Genomic DNA, 16287 nt, shown 5'->3' on the forward strand with positions numbered 1-16287 from the left:
ACGTGGTTTTCTGAAGTCAGCTCTGAAAGTTACTGTCGCTTCCTTGAAGGTAATATGTCTTTTTTCCACTGACTGCCCTTAACATATTTTTCTTTGGTTTTCAACCGTTTAAATAAGATACACCTAGCTGAGGTTTTCTTGTATTTATCCTTCTTGCGGTTTGCACAACTTCTCAAATCTGTAAGTGGTTATCTTTAACCAGTTTTGGAAAATCCTTAGCCATCATCTTTGTGTATATTGCCTCTGCCCCGTTCTTACTGATCTGTCCTTTTGAGATTGCATTTACATGTGTTAGATCTTTTTTGTGTGTTTTACATGTTTCTTACCCTTTTTTCTGTATTTTTTGGTCTGTGACCTTCTTTCTGTTTGAATATTTTCTATTGCCTTGTTTTCTGTTTTGCCAGTCCTATCTTCTGATATCTCTAATAAGTTCTTAATTTCAGTAATTATATATTTCAATTATAGAATTTTAATTTGATTCTTATAATAAATTCTAATTTTCTGATGAATTTTTAATCTTTTATTGAAGATATTAGTCATTGTTATATACAGTCTTGTCTGTTAACTCTAATAGCTGGATCACCACATTTTTTTATTTTTTATTTTTTGGTTTTCAGTTATATCACCCTGTCTCTTGGGATGCCCAGTAATTTTTTACTAAGTGCTAGACATTATAAAATATTAGTGAGATTCCAGATATGTTATGTTGCTATAGAAAAGATTAATCCTCTTTTCTGCTTAGCACGTAAATGCAATTAGCACTTTATTTTTATTTATTTATTTTAGAGACAGGGTCTCCCTCTGTCTCCCAGGCTGAATGTAGTGATGTGATCATAGCTCACTGCAGCTTTGATCATAGCTTACTGCAGCCTCGAACTCCTGGGCTGAAGTGATCCTCCTGCCTCTGCCTCCCAAGTAGCTGGGACTACAGGCATCTGCCACCATGCCTGGCTTTTTTTTTTTTTTTTTAAGTAGAGATAGTCTTGCTGTTTTGCCCAGGCTGGTCTCAAATTCCTGAGCTCAGGTGATCCTCCTGCCTCAGCCTCTCAAAGTGCTGAGATTACAGCCGTGAGCCATTGCGTCCAGCCAGCAGATCACTTTAATTCAGTCAGTAACTGAGCTGAGTAGAGGCTGCGTTGCAATGTTGGTAGGTCTCTGCCTCTGATTTGTCTCTGCCACTAGGGTGTAGTCATTCAGGACTTCTCAGCAGAAAGTCTGGTATGTTGAGATGCTGTGCAGAGGTTGAACAGTAATTCATGTCTCTTTAGACTGACAAGACTGCCAAAATCTCTACTCTGTTCTCTTTCTGCTTAGCTTCTTAGCTTCCTTCCCTGTGTAGCTTTAGAATTTTGAGATACACATAGGGAAAACTGGCTTTGTGTTAGACTCAGTCCTTCCCACTTCTTCTCATTTAGATCTTGTTTCTTTCATTTCCCATTTTGTCTCTATAGCCTCACAAGACCACCTATAGCTCTGCTGGTTTCTCAGGTTCTCCAGCACAGCCTAGGCAAAGCTTGATTCCTAGCCTCTTGTCTTACGCCCAGTTCAACAAATATGACCTTTAAAAAGTGGCTGTACGTATCAGGCTACCTGTTTGTGCTTTCCTTCTCTTTGAATTCTTATTCCCTCTAATGTTCTTTAGCAGTTTTCCAGTGGTTTTAAATAGATAACTTAAAATTTTTTCTGTTTTTAAGTTGTTCTTGATGGAAACATTGGTCTAATACAGAGTGCTCTTTCTTAGAAGTGAAAGTCATAGATAGTTTATTGTTATATATCAGTTATTCATTTTATAGTTCTTTGACATCAGTTTCTATAAGTGACTCTTGATTTTCTAATTGTATTATGTATAGGAGGCTCTGGAAAATAATATACATCAGTGCAGAAACAAATTGATTCATCCACATTTGAAAGGCCTGGTAGTAAGAATATCTCTAACCACTTCAAAATCAGCAATGACTCAAACTATTATATAAATAAATGCAAAAAATATTCCATAGTCAAAAGCCCAGATGCACATCCTTGGGATATTTTATCTATTCCTGTGGTTGAAATGATTATTTTATTGTGGTTTTATGTTTGGGGCTACTATTTTTTTTCCCTTAATATTAGCTTACAGCATTAGTTTGTTTACATCATGTGATTTCACAGTATAAAGAACTCTGTTTAAAATTTGAAAAAGGCATGGTGGCTCATGCCTGTAATCCCAGCACTTTGGAAGGCTGAGATGGACAGATCGCTTGAGCCCAAGAGTTTGAGACCAGCCTGGGCAACATGGCGAGACCCTGTCTTTACAAAAAATACAAAAATTAACCCTGTGTGGTGGTGCGTGCCTGTAGTCCCAGCTACTCAGGAGGCTGAGGTGGGAGGATTGTTTGAGCCTAGGAGGCAGAGGTTGTGGTGAGCTGAGATCCTGTCACTGCACTCTGGCCTGGGTGACAGAGCGAGACCCTGTCTTTAAAAAAAAAAAAAAAACACAATAAAATTTGAGCCCAAAGTGAGAGAACTTTCCCCGCCCTCAATGCCTAATTTACTACTATATTACTACTTACCTTCCTCTCCTTCTCCCAGTTTTTCTCCCATTACTGGTTGTCCTCTCTCTCCTGTTGACAATTGTTAATTGAAGAAGATTCAGAAATTGAAATACTTAAAGGAGGCCAGGTGTGGTGGCTCACACCTGTAATCCCAGCACTTTGGAAGTCTGAGGCACACGGATCACTTGAGGTCGGGAGTTTGAGAGCAGCCTGGCCAACATGGGGAAACCCCATCTCTACTGAAAATACAAATATTATCTGGGCATGGTGGTGCATGCCTATAATCGCAGCTACTCAGGAGGCTGAGGCAGGAGAATTGCTTGAACTTGGGAGGCAGAGGTTGCAGTGAGCTGAGATCATGCCACTGCACTCCAGCCTGGGCGACAGAGTGAGACTCCATCTCAAAAAAAACAACAACCAAAAAAAAAAAAAAAAAGGAAGAAAGAAAGAAATACTTAAAGGAAGAAAACGAAAATTTCTTATAATCCCATCACCAATCTAGTCACACTTTTGAACATTTGGTGCATGTCTTTTGTGGATTTATTCTTTGTAAAATGGATATTGTCAGTGGTTCTCAACCCTGCTTCTTCATCAATATCACCTGTAATACCTAAACTATACATATAGATTCTGGGATACACCTCACATTTAACTAAATTAGAATCTTCAGGGGTAGGGCTAGGACAGTTTTGTTTAAAAAAACAAAAACTCCCCTTCAGAAAATTTTAATAACCCTCAGAATTTTCTTGTAATGAGAAAGAGAATGTTGCAGTATTATAGAAAGCTTTAACTTGTATACAGCTCTTTAACTAATTATTCAATTTTAACTTTTCCCTAGCCATTCCACCCTATGGTGAATCTGGATTGTTCTCGGGATTTCCGGCCTTTTCTTTGTGCACTCTATGCTCCTATTTGTATGGAATATGGACGTGTCACACTTCCCTGTCGTAGGCTGTGTCAGCGGGCTTACAGTGAGTGTTCGAAGCTCATGGAGATGTTTGGTGTTCCTTGGCCTGAAGATATGGAATGCAGTAGGTGCGAAAATCATAGATTTTCATGGATCATTTCTTATGTTGCAATATGTTTAAAAGTACTTGTCTTCTTTTCCATCTGTTTTAAAAAACTTTTTTGAAGTGTACATATTAGTCATTAATTTTGAACAGTTTTATGGCCTCAAAATTGTTTATTTGCTTAGAAATTTGGAAGCACTAAATGAAGAAGAAAACATTTCTGTGAAGAAGTTTTTAAAAGACTTAAGAATTACATAATCAAGACAGTTGATTTTTTCCCCCTTTAAAACATTTTTTTCTGATTATGAAAATAGTGCTATTTGTGAAAAATTATACGGAGAAGAAAACCATTTATTACCTCATCATTGCGGGGGCTTAAATACCTTTATGATTTAAATATAGATTTGTAGGATAGTTCTGTCATTTCTTTTTTTCTGTCAAGTATTAACGTACCAAATCCAGAAAATGTCAAATACTTTTCAAATTACATGCAGTATATCGACTATAAGCATGTCTTAAAGTTTTGAGGATTTATTAGACATTCTTAAAGTTTCATTTAAGTGAGCATTATTATTAATAATATACTATATTTATTATGTGATAATGTTTTACCTATTTGTATTCTGAAATATTTCAAGGATAAAGAATAAGGTGAATACTTATGTATCTATTATTATCTAGCTTTGCCCAATCTTAACAGTTTGTAATATTGGCTTCAGATTTTTTTTAAGAAATGAAACAATACAGGTAGAATTGAAGATTTTTCCTTGTTATCCCTCTTGAGCTTATTATCTTCTTTCCGCCCCAGGAGTGAGATAATCTTTATGTTGAATTTGTTTTAAAATCATTCCCATGTTTGCTTATATACTCTTACTACATGTATGCATATCCATAAACAATACAGCTTTTTTGTATGTATCTATCTATGTTTGTGCCTGTAACCTGTAGGTCTGGTACATTCCTTTTAATTGCCGTGTAGTGGTCAATTGTGTTAATATCCTACAGTTATTTAGCCTTCTACTGATGGTCATTTAGGTTGTTGCCAGGTTTTTGTTATTATAAGCAACATTCTTTTATCCTTCATATTTAAAAATAATTTTGTTTGTTATCTGGCAATAGCTCTTGGAGGCGAGTAAAGCAGATGTTGTTACTCTTGACAGATGGAGAAACTTAAGAAATAATAAATCCTGTACAGTAAGTCCTCACTTAACGTTGTTGATAGGTTCTCAGAATATGTGACTTTAAGCACAGTGACATTTAATGAAACCAATTTGTTTTCTTTTCTCTTCTCTTTTTTTTTTTTTTTTTTTTTTGAGATGGAATCTCACTCTGTCCCCCAGGGTGGAGTGCAGTGGCATGATCTTGGCTCACTGCAACCTTCACCTCCCGGGTTCAAGCGATTCTCCTGCCTTAGCCTCATGGATACCAATTTGTTTTCTTACAAACATTATAACAAAATGACATTGAAAAAAAACAGTGTTATTTAAGGACCTGCTGTATGGTTTCTTGCTTGAAGTCACAGTTTACAAGAACCTATCTACGATTTTAAATGAGGACTACTGTATTTGCTTCTTGTAGTCAATTTATTGATGTTCTACTTTCTCATATTTGTCTATTTCGCACCTATTTTACCTTCCCTTTTGTTTAGCCCCATCTAACCATTCGTGTCTTCTGTCTCCAGACACCTGGAAGTGTTTCTAGTCTCTCTTTTAGAAGTCTGTAAATTGGTATAAAACAATTATAAATTGCCTGGGCAGGAACTCTGTTTTATGCTTCTTATATTTAACACCTATTGTTTAGGTGTCTTTTTATTTTAATAGCTTATATATAAGCATAGAAATCTCATAATCTTTATTTTTTAATTTGTTTTGATAGGATTAAACCTATTTTATGTCCTCATTATACCCTAGGATTGCCTAAATTTGAAATCTTAAATTCTGAAAAAGGGAACTTTCTTTCTTTTTTTTTTTTTTTTTTTTTGAGACGGAGTCTCGCTCTATCACCCAGGCTGGAGTGCAGTGGCGTGACTTGGCTCGCTGCAACCTCCACCTCCTGAGTTCAAGCAATTCTCCTACCTCAGTCTCCCAAGTAGCTGGGCTTACAGGTGCCCGCCACCACATCCAGCTAATTTTTGCATTTTTGGTAGAGACGGGGTTTCACCACGTTGGCCAGGCTGGTCTCGAACTCCTGACTTTAAGTGGTCCGCCCGCCTCAGCCTCCCAAAGTGCTGGGATTACAGGCGTGAGCCACCGTGCCCAGCCTCAAAGGGAACTTTCATAGCAACCTTTTTATTCTTTCATAGCTCTCATACTTTTGTGCCTACTATACTGGTTGCCTTGGTTCATTTGTGCTGCTATAACAAAATACCACAGACTGGGTAAATTATAAATAATAGAAATTTATTTGTCATGGTTTGGGGGCTGGAGAGTCTAAGATCAAGGCACAGGCAGGTTGTGTTTCTAGTGAGGGCTGCTTTCTGCTTCCAACATGGCACCTTGTTGCTGCATCCTCCAGTGGGTAGGAACACAGTTTCCCCATGTGGCAGGATAGCAAGAGGAGCAAGCTCACTCTGCAGCCTCTTTTATAGGGACATTAATCCTTTAATTGTCCCAAAGACCTCACTTCATTTTTCCTTTTTGGAGATAGGATCTCGCTGTGTTGCCCAGGCTGGAGTGCAGGGGCACAGTCACAGCTCACTACAGCCTCAAACTCCTGGGCTCAGTCAGTCCTCCTGCCTCAGCCTCCCAAGTAGCTGGGATTACATGGGCATGCCACCATGTCCAGCTAATTAAAAAAAAAAAAAATTTGTAGAGATGGGGTCTTGCTTTGTTGCCCAGGGAGGTCACAAACTCCTGGCCTTAAGCAGGCCTCCTAAAGTGCTGGGATTACAAGCTAAGCCACTGCGCTTGGCCAGGCTCTGCCTCTGAATACCACTGCAGTGGGGATTGTTTCATGAATATTCATGTCCCCGAAAGTTCATGTATTGGAAACTTAATTCTCAGTGCAACAGTGTTGAGAGGTGAAACCTTTAAGAGATCGTGAGGACTCTGCCCTCATGAATAGATTAATGCCATTATCTCAGGGGGGCATTAGTTATTGCGGGATTGGGTTCCTGATAAAAGGATGAGTTTGGCCCCTTTTCCTCCCTGGCCCCACATCCTCTCTCTCCCTTTTGCCATGGGTTGATGCACCAAGGAGGCGCCTCCTTCCCAGATGCAGGCCCTCTTGACTTGGACTTCCCAGCCTCTAGAGCTGTAAGAAATAAATCCCTAGTTTTTATAAATTACCTAGTCTCAAGTATTCTGTCATAGCAGCACAAAATGGACTAAGACAGCACCTATTCTAAAAATTCATGGACACCCCCAGAATTTTTATCTTTTTATCCTAAATAGACCCTTCCTGATCTCATTTGTTTCTTTATTTAGCTTAAATGTTGTGGTCTATCACTTGCAATAACGTCATCTGATAGCAGTTTCATCTCATCCCTCCTACTGTACTTATTTAGACCTCCAAATAGACTGATTAATTTCTTATAAATTGATTATGCTATATATTTAATGATTCTGAAATTACAGCAGTTGTATTTTCTATTTGTAACCACTTGTCTTGGTCAGAAAAATTTCTGTTCATTTTCCTCAGCACTTGTGCCAAATCTGTATCACTTAACTTTAAACTTGTATCTCACCTTTATTTCCTTCAACCTCAGCCTGTCCTTTCCTGAAAATGATTCAGTCCATCATGTAAGAGAACTATTGTGATCTGTTATTTCTCAGACTGTTCCTTCTCAATTTCCTTCTCGGATCCTCCTCTTTTTTCTGCCCCTTGAATAATGGTGCTTCCCAGAGTTTGGTTCCTGTTCTCCACAGCCCTCCCTGGATAATCTCATCTCACCTATTTTAACTCTTATTTATATACTGATGACTCCTAAACCTGAGTCTGTAGCCTCTCTCTGCAAAGCTCAAAACCTGCATATATCCAGCAGCTGTTGAAAATCCTAACCTATATCCAGTAGCCATTGGAAATCTGGCCTCGGTTTGTCTCCACGACCTCAATTTTGGCATATGTAAAATTGATTTTACTTCTTGGCTCACTTTTTTATTCCCTGGAAGTATCTTCTGTTCCTACTTCATTGATCTTAACTCCCACATTCAAGTTATGCATTCTGTTGCCTTCAGCTAACTAATTTCATATCTGTCTCATTCTCACTGCCTTATTTGACTTTCATTTTGGCACATCTGGTATCCCTGCCCCCATTTTTGCCCCGCTCAAGTCTGTCTTTTACACTGCTCCTGGTTACCTTTCTGATTACTTGGGTTAGGGTTATATGAATATATTCACTCAACATTCATTAGTTCAACACATGTCAATTGAATGTCTTTGGTGTGCTAGGCACTATTCTAGATGTCGAAGATGAGCAGTGAGCAAAACAGAGATCCTGTTCTTATGGAGTGAAAATTCTATTGGTGGTGGTAAATAAATAGACAATGTCAGATGAAAATGAATGCTAATAAGAACAAATATGATAGGTGATAGGGATACAATATAGGAGAGCAGAGGGATTCTATTTTCTATAGAGTCTTTGGAGAAGGCCTTATTGATAAGGAGGCTTTGGACCAGGGACTTGAATGAAGTGAGAAAACAAATGATGATATCTGGGGGCAGAGCGGGCCAGACAAAGGAAACAGAGCAAGTACAGAGACTCTGAAGTGGAACCACGCTTCCTAAACTCACAGAACAACAGGAGACCAAAGTGGTTGCAGCCAAGTGAGTGAGGGAGAATGGAAGGAAATAAGATCAGAAAAGTACTGGGGCTGAGGGTCTGTGTAGCTCTGGTAAGGAATTTGGATTTGACTCTGAGATGAGAAGCCATTAGAGGGTTTTAAGCAGAAGAGGCATGATCATGAACACAGGAGCAGCATATCTTTAAAGGATTACCTTGGCTGCTGTGTGGAAATGGAGATCAATTGGAGGCCCCTCTAGGAGTCCAGGGAAGAAATATTTATGGCTCAGACTGGGCACCAGCAGGGGAGGAAATGAGAAGAGTTCGGTTTCTTGATATGTTACAAAGTAGAATCACAGGAAATGCTGGTAGATTGTGATGTGTATATGAAAGATAAGGGACATCAGGATAACCCCAAGGTTTTTGGCCTGAGCAGCTAGAAGTATAGAATAACCATTTATGGAGATGGGGAAACCTGAGGAGTGGAAGTCAAGAATTTGCTTTCAGAAGGGTTGAGGATTGAGGTGCCTATTAGATATCTAAGTGTATATGTTGAGTTGGCAGTTAGATATACAAATATATCCATAGATATATTAGTATTGGGTAACATGGGAAAATTGTAGTGTTTGCATGGTTTTAAATTTTATGTTAATGTTTATACACACACACACACACACTCAAACACACATTTCTGCAACCTGCTTACCTCTCCAGTCTCATCTCCTGCCACAAGTCATGCATACTTTATATTCCAGCAATAACACACCCTGTTCAAACATCTATGCCTATGCTTATATTTGCTTACTAGAATGCTGATTGGCTTACTGCTAATACTGATTTAAAATCCTGTATTGGGGGACTGTGAAGTCTTTCATAGTTCCTTCCCCTTATGTAACTAATCTCTGTCTTTATCATTATTTTTGTACCTTATATAGATTTTAATTGCTAGCAGAGTGTCACACTGCTATATTTTGTGTATGTTGTGTTTATAAGTATGTGTCTCCTTCTGGATTCAAGGATAGAGATCTGTATTTTTATCTTTTTAACTCCTGGCATATTCAGGGTTCCAGTAAATACTTGATTGCAATACATTCTGTCATTTGGCTTTATAATTCTCTGTGAAGAAAATGGTTTGTATTAGAAAATTTGAAAGATTTGAAGATACTAATCAGCTACAGCGTAAAGTTATGTATGTGTTTGGCAAACTTAATGATAGTTTCTTAGAAACTATTTGATGCATATAAAACAGTAAACAGCTAGTTACTGGGAGTCTGAAGTCTTAGAAACAGATATTGGCAAAAAAATTAAAGATGAAGGGAATTCATGACAACGGTCTCCTTAGTTGCATAAATGTCTGCAACACAACCTTGTTTTCTTTGTCTCGAGGCTATCATACTTTTTCAAGACATACAACTAGTATTTTTTGCTCAACTGTCGAAAATCTAGTTGTATGGACCACAAACAAGATATCACCATTTACTTTATTTCTACATATTACATTTGCTCTCCAGGAATAAATAAGGTTGTGAGTGCCAGATTTGGAAATCCAAACTGTTAGATCGTGATAGATTTCCCCATAAGTAAAAATAGTTCTCATCTTGTTTTGTTTTTTAGGTTCCCAGATTGTGATGAGCCATATCCTCGACTTGTGGATCTGAATTTAGCTGGAGAACCAACTGAAGGAGCCCCAGTGGCAGTGCAGAGAGACTATGGTTTTTGGTGTCCCCGAGAGTTAAAAATTGATCCTGATCTGGGTTATTCTTTTCTGCACGTGCGTGATTGTTCACCTCCTTGTCCAAATATGTACTTCAGAAGAGAAGAACTGTCATTTGCTCGCTATTTCATAGGATTGATTTCAATCATTTGCCTCTCGGCCACATTGTTTACTTTTTTAACTTTTTTGATTGATGTCACAAGATTCCGTTATCCTGAAAGGCCTATTATATTTTATGCAGTCTGCTACATGATGGTATCCTTAATTTTCTTCATTGGATTTTTGCTTGAAGATCGAGTAGCCTGCAATGCATCCATCCCTGCACAATATAAGGCTTCCACAGTGACACAAGGATCTCATAATAAAGCCTGTACCATGCTTTTTATGATACTCTATTTTTTTACTATGGCTGGCAGTGTATGGTGGGTAATTCTTACCATCACATGGTTTTTAGCAGCTGTGCCAAAGTGGGGTAGTGAAGCTATTGAGAAGAAAGCATTGCTGTTTCACGCCAGTGCGTGGGGCATCCCCGGAACTCTAACCATCATCCTTTTAGCGATGAATAAAATTGAAGGTGACAATATTAGTGGCGTGTGTTTTGTTGGCCTCTACGATGTTGATGCATTGAGATATTTTGTTCTTGCTCCCCTCTGCCTGTATGTGGTAGTTGGGGTTTCTCTCCTCTTAGCTGGCATTATATCCCTAAACAGAGTTCGAATTGAGATTCCATTAGAAAAGGAGAACCAAGATAAATTAGTGAAGTTTATGATCCGGATTGGTGTTTTCAGCATTCTTTATCTCGTACCACTCTTGGTTGTAATTGGATGCTACTTTTATGAGCAAGCTTACCGGGGCATCTGGGAAACAACGTGGATACAAGAACGCTGCAGAGAATATCACATTCCATGTCCGTATCAGGTAAGGGAAACCTTGTTACAAATTTCAGAATATATGATAATGAAACAAAAGCATATTACTATAATGAGTTAATATCAGCTGTTTTTTGAAATGTCATGAACCTTCAACTTGTACATTAACATTTTAAGGATGAGATGACAAATATGTTGTAGTAAATATGTAATACACATATTTGATAGACATCTTCATTTTAAAAGATGACTTAACAAGTCTACACTATGGGCTTTTAAGCAGTGTATGTCTATTGGTGATTTTTTTTTTTCTCCAGAAGTGTGCAGTTTCGTGGGGGAGAAGCACTTTACCAACGTTTATAAAAATTTGCTTTTTATGGGAATTTTACTGATGCTCAGGTTAGAAATTGTTTTATTAATAGCAGTTTTGCAAAAGTAACAAGATGCAAGTATAAAAACTCAATGATCTTGATTTTTCTTCTTTGCATACTGAATATTTTGTGATTTCTTTTTCAGTTTAAAGAGTTCAGAGCCTCTGGTAGTCTTAGAATTATGGAATTTTAAATCTAGAAAGAACTTTAGAGATCATTTATTCAGATTCCCTCTGTAATTTAGAGTTCTTAAACATCTAGTATCTTATTTGAAGCTTTGAAATGTTAAGTGACTTGTTCTTGAGTAGTAAATGAACAGCTGGGATTTAGTCTTAGATAAATGTAGTCAAGGAAAATAGATCAGAGGAGTTAATGCTAAGTATTTCTCTCTTATCTTTAGTACTTCTAGAATCTGTGTTCCTACTATTACCCTACCTTGTTTTATATATTTATGATTATTATTTAGAAACAGAGTCTTACTAGAATGCAATGGCATGATCATAGCTCACTGCAGCTTCAAACTCCAAGAGCTCAAGCAATCCTCCTGCCTCAGCCTCCCAATTAGCTAGGACTACAGGTGTGCACCACCATGCCCAGCTAATTTTTTATTTCATTTTTTTAAGAGATGGGGTTTCACTTGTTGCCCAGGCTAGTCTCGAACTCCTGGCCTCAAGTGATCTTCCCTCCTGGACCTCCCCAGATGCTGGTATTAACAGGCGTTAGCCACCATGCCAGCCTCTCTTCTTTCTTTTAAAACAAGTTTTCTTAAAAGAGTACTCTAATGTGGTGTCTCCTGTTCATCATTTTCCAGATTTCCTCTTATAAAAGTGCACCAGCCACCTTTCCCTCTCCTCCAACCTTTGTTACTCTAATACTTTTAAATACCTTTATTGACGTACTTAAGGATTACAGATAACTTTTGTTTACTAGTCTGTTTCCCCTACTACTATACTCTGAACTCTTTGCAAGAAGAACTTTTTTGTTTTTTAAAGACATTCTGTAGATGATAGTAATGATATTGTGGGTATATTGCTTGAGAAGAGGGGACATTTTTAAGACATGGTAACAGAAATGTACATTTAAGAAATGGTTACTGCTACAGAGAGTATGGGGTTAGCACATAATAAATGCTGATACATTTTTGATCACTGAGAATGCCAATTTCCCTTTTATTTTGGTATAAATAGTCCTATACAAATGATATTTTATCATTATATAATATTAGCTACTGACTTTTTAAAAAATAAACCAACTCATAACTTAGAGACTAGGAAAAAATGAATAATTGAAATTCCATTCAATTTCTTGCCAGAACTGCTTACTAAAAGCTCTTAATATGAGTTTTCAGACCTAAAGGTAAATAATCCAGTTTTCCCTCTGAGAGAGAGATGTTGAGTTATATTTTATGCTTCCCCATGTCAGTTTCTAGGATTCTAAATTATTATTTTAGGGCTATTGAAGAAATAATGTTTGACCATGAAATAATGGTCTTAAAAAATACCAGACCTCAAACATGTAAATCAGTAGAGTAGTTGGGATGCTGCTTTTTTCATGACATACCTAGAATTCTTTTAGCATCTTTAGAACCAGTTTGAGCTACACTGAAATATATCTGTGTGTGTGTGTCTGTGTGTGTGTGTGTGTTGGGGGGATTAATAGTGTTTTCTAAGAAATATTTTCAACATACAGAAATGAATAACAAATGATGGTAATAACATAGGTATTAAACTGTAAGCTGGAGTAGGAGTCCTAGCTTCTTTTCTTACTTTCATTAATTACTTAACTTTGTAACCTTGGATGAACTTCACCTCCCTCTGCTTCAGTTCCTCATAATATGAGGATAGTAATGAATCTACCTCCTAGGGTTGTTTTTAGGATTATGCATGTAAATACTTAGAAGTGTGGCTGCTAGTCTATGGCCACACCACCCTGAATGCTCCCGATGTCTTCTGATCTCGGAAGCTAAGCAGGGTCGGGCCTGGTTAGTACTTGGATGGGAGCAGTGTGGCTACTACATAATAAGTGCTCAAAATGTTGGCTCTATATTGTCTATTATTGTTGTTGCTACCATTATTTACATATAGATACGTTTTTTAAAAGCCACCTAGTACTAAGCTTTAGCAAATGCAATATTTGCTTCAGACTTTTTAAAGAAGTCATAGATTTAGCTGAAACTTCCTGTGTACCCTTCCCTAATCCTGTTCCTCTTATTCACTCCCCAGAGACAACCATCATCGTGAATTTGGACTTGTTCATTCCCATAAAAGCCTGTACAATTACCAATACATACATAGTTATAAAAAATGTTTGTTTTACCCAGTACATAAACTATATCACACATACATGTATTTCTTTGACTAAATTCTTTAACTCAACATTTTGTTTTTGAGTTGCATTTATTTTAATACTGCAACTCTATTTTTTAAAATGTTTCCTTTTACTAATATAAAGGAAATGTATAACATATTTCAAATATATAGAGATATAGAAAATAAATATCCATGTACTCACAACCCAACTACCTTGAAATCTTGAAATTACGACCTATGTATCTGTATCTGTTTGTGTACCTATGTATCTAATATTAAAGATACAGTTGATACCTCCTCTGTTCCTTTCCATATTTCCATTCCTCTTCTTCCTCCCTCCCTAGAGAAACCCTTCTCATAAATACGGTATTTTTCATTCTCCTGAATATTTTTATACTGTCGCTGAGTGTTTATCCATAAAATTTGCTGTTAGGCAAGTTTTAAAAATGTATATATGTGAGATCATTCTGTAGCTCATTTTTTAACTCAGTTTTATGTTTTTGAGAATATATATGTTGATATGTGTACTGATAATTTGTTTTAACTGCAGTGGAATATGCTATTGTATAACTATACTGCAATTTATTCACTCATTTATTGATGAATTATATAGTTGTTTCTAATTTTTTGTTGTAAGCCATTTTTCAGTGAATATTCTTGTAACACTTTCATTTCTTAAATATGAACAAGAGTTTCTATTGGAATTTTTGCATTGTAGGCTATAAGCATGTTCAACTTAAGTGGTTATTTTAATTTATACGCACACCAGAATATGAGTTTCCCCTTTGTCCCCATTTTGGCACTCTCAGGCTTCTAAATTTTTGCCAGACTTTGAAATAATATCTCAATTCTGTAGTAATTTACCTTTTCCTTATTATACGTAAGGTTGAATGTGTTTTCGTATGTTTATTTTTATTGGCCATTTGGGGTTTCTCTGTGATTTACCTATTTGTTATCTTTGTCCATTGCTCTGTTAGGTTATTTGCTTTTTACTGTTTAAATATTATTGGTTTTCTTTGTCAGTCATTTGCGTTACAGATATTTTCTGCTTTGTGGCTTGTCTTTTCACTTTATTTGTGCTTTCTTAGTCTTTTGTGTTTTAAGGTAATCCTTCCCTGCCATTAAAGTCATTAAAATGGCCTGCTGTATTTTTTCTAGCAGTTTCTACAATTTGCTTTTTTGATTCATATCTCTAATCCCATAAAATTTATTTTTGTGAATGTTGTAAGGAACACAATTTTATTTTTCCATATGGATAAGACATGTGCTTTCTGCATCATTTATCAAATAGTTCATCTATTTCAATTGTAATGCAACCTCTGTCATGCACAAGTTTCATTTTTAGGCTCTCTCATTTGTATAACCATGTGTCAACTCCACATCTTCTTTACCTTGTTCTTCTTCTTCAAAACTATTTTAGCTATTCTTGGTACTTTGCTCTTCTGTATGAATTTTAAAATCAATTTTCCATGAAAAACACTGTCAGGATTTTCATTGAAATTGTTTTTGATTTGTAAATGAATCTGGGGAACATTGCCATTTTTGCAATACTGAGTTTTAATATCTTGTTTATTTACATTTTTATTCATTAAATTGGTTATTGATGGTGTACAGGCATGCCATTTAAAAATTTTTTAATTTATTTATTGTGACAAAGTCTCACTCTGTTGCCTAGGTTGGAATGCAGTGGCAGTCATAGTTCTCTGTAACCATGAACTCCCAGGCTCGAGTGATCCTCCTGCCTCATCCCCCCAAGTAGGTGGGGCTTACAGGCATGTGCTACCATGCTTGGCTAACTTTTTTTTTTTTTTGTAGAGATGGGGTCTCCCTGTGTTGCCCAGGCTGGTCTTAAGTGATCCTTCCACCTTGGCTTTCTAAAGACTGGGATTATAGGTGTGAGCTACTGTGCCTGGCCTGATTTATTTTGTGTATTGGTTTTATATCAAACATCCTTGTTGAACTCCTATTAGTTCTGATTGTGTATGGATTCTCTTAGATATTCTTTCTAGAAATCATGTTGTTTGCAAATAGGGACAAATTTGTCTCACTTGCTTTCCAATTTCTATATTTCATGTAAGAGCTGCCTACTCTTGGAAAGGATTTGCACATCCTCCTGTAAAACTCTGTCCTCATATCTTTGAAGTAAAAGGAAAGAAGTTGGTTAAGAAAGTAGATTTTTGTAAGTTACCATTTAATCTCTTCAATACTAATGGTTTTATTCAGGTCTTTTATTTCTTCTTGAGGCATTTTTTGTCATTTATATTTTTCTGGAACATTATTTCATCTAACTTTTTAAATACATTAGCATAAATTTGTTCATTTTTAAAATGTTTTTACCATTTGAGTTTTTGCTCCTAATAAATATGTTCTTTTTTTCCCCCCATGATCAATCTTGTTAAAGGATTTTTCTTTTTTTTTTCTTTTAGTAGAGATGGGGTCTTGTTATGCTGTCCAGGCAGTTCTCAAACTCCTGGCCTCAGGGATCCTCCCTCTTCAGCCTCCCAAAGCACTGGGATAACAGGCCTGAGCCACTGCTCCCACCAAAGATTATCTTTTTAATTCAATTATTTCTTGTCTTATTTCATCCCTACTGCTTTCTTTAGAATTACTTTGTTTTTCTAGATTCTTGAATTGAAAGCTTAACTCATTTATTGTCAATATTTTAAAATGTATCTTAAAAATACATTTAATAGTTACTTTAAATTTAACCAAAAGACCATTATTAACCAGGTTGGTCATTCACACTCATTCTGTCTTCTGAAC

At 36.6% G+C, this 16287-nt stretch overlaps 1 protein-coding gene across 9 annotated transcripts in view; it reads left to right on the forward strand.

Moving 5' to 3' along the window:
* FZD3 (frizzled class receptor 3) overlaps window positions 1–16287 on the forward strand; it is a 76340-nt gene that overhangs the window by 23118 nt on the left and 36935 nt on the right. For 8 of the 9 annotated variants that reach the window (XR_010159233.1, XR_010159231.1, XR_010159234.1 and 5 more), the window contains 2 exons: window positions 3370–3566; window positions 9876–10893. Coding sequence is in view for 4 of the 9 variants with exons in the window: in XM_528098.8 (XP_528098.1) it covers window positions 3370–3566; window positions 9876–10893 (1215 nt within the window). In the remaining 5 variants the exon portion in view is untranslated. Of the gene's footprint in view, window positions 1–3369; window positions 3567–9875; window positions 10894–15214; window positions 15280–16287 lie in introns of those variants that run through there. The other variant, XM_054657313.2, reaches the window with a different exon arrangement.

The sequence above is a fragment of the Pan troglodytes genome, chromosome 7 (genome assembly GCF_028858775.2).
Source record: "Pan troglodytes isolate AG18354 chromosome 7, NHGRI_mPanTro3-v2.0_pri, whole genome shotgun sequence".
Classification (NCBI taxonomy): domain Eukaryota; kingdom Metazoa; phylum Chordata; class Mammalia; order Primates; family Hominidae; genus Pan; species Pan troglodytes.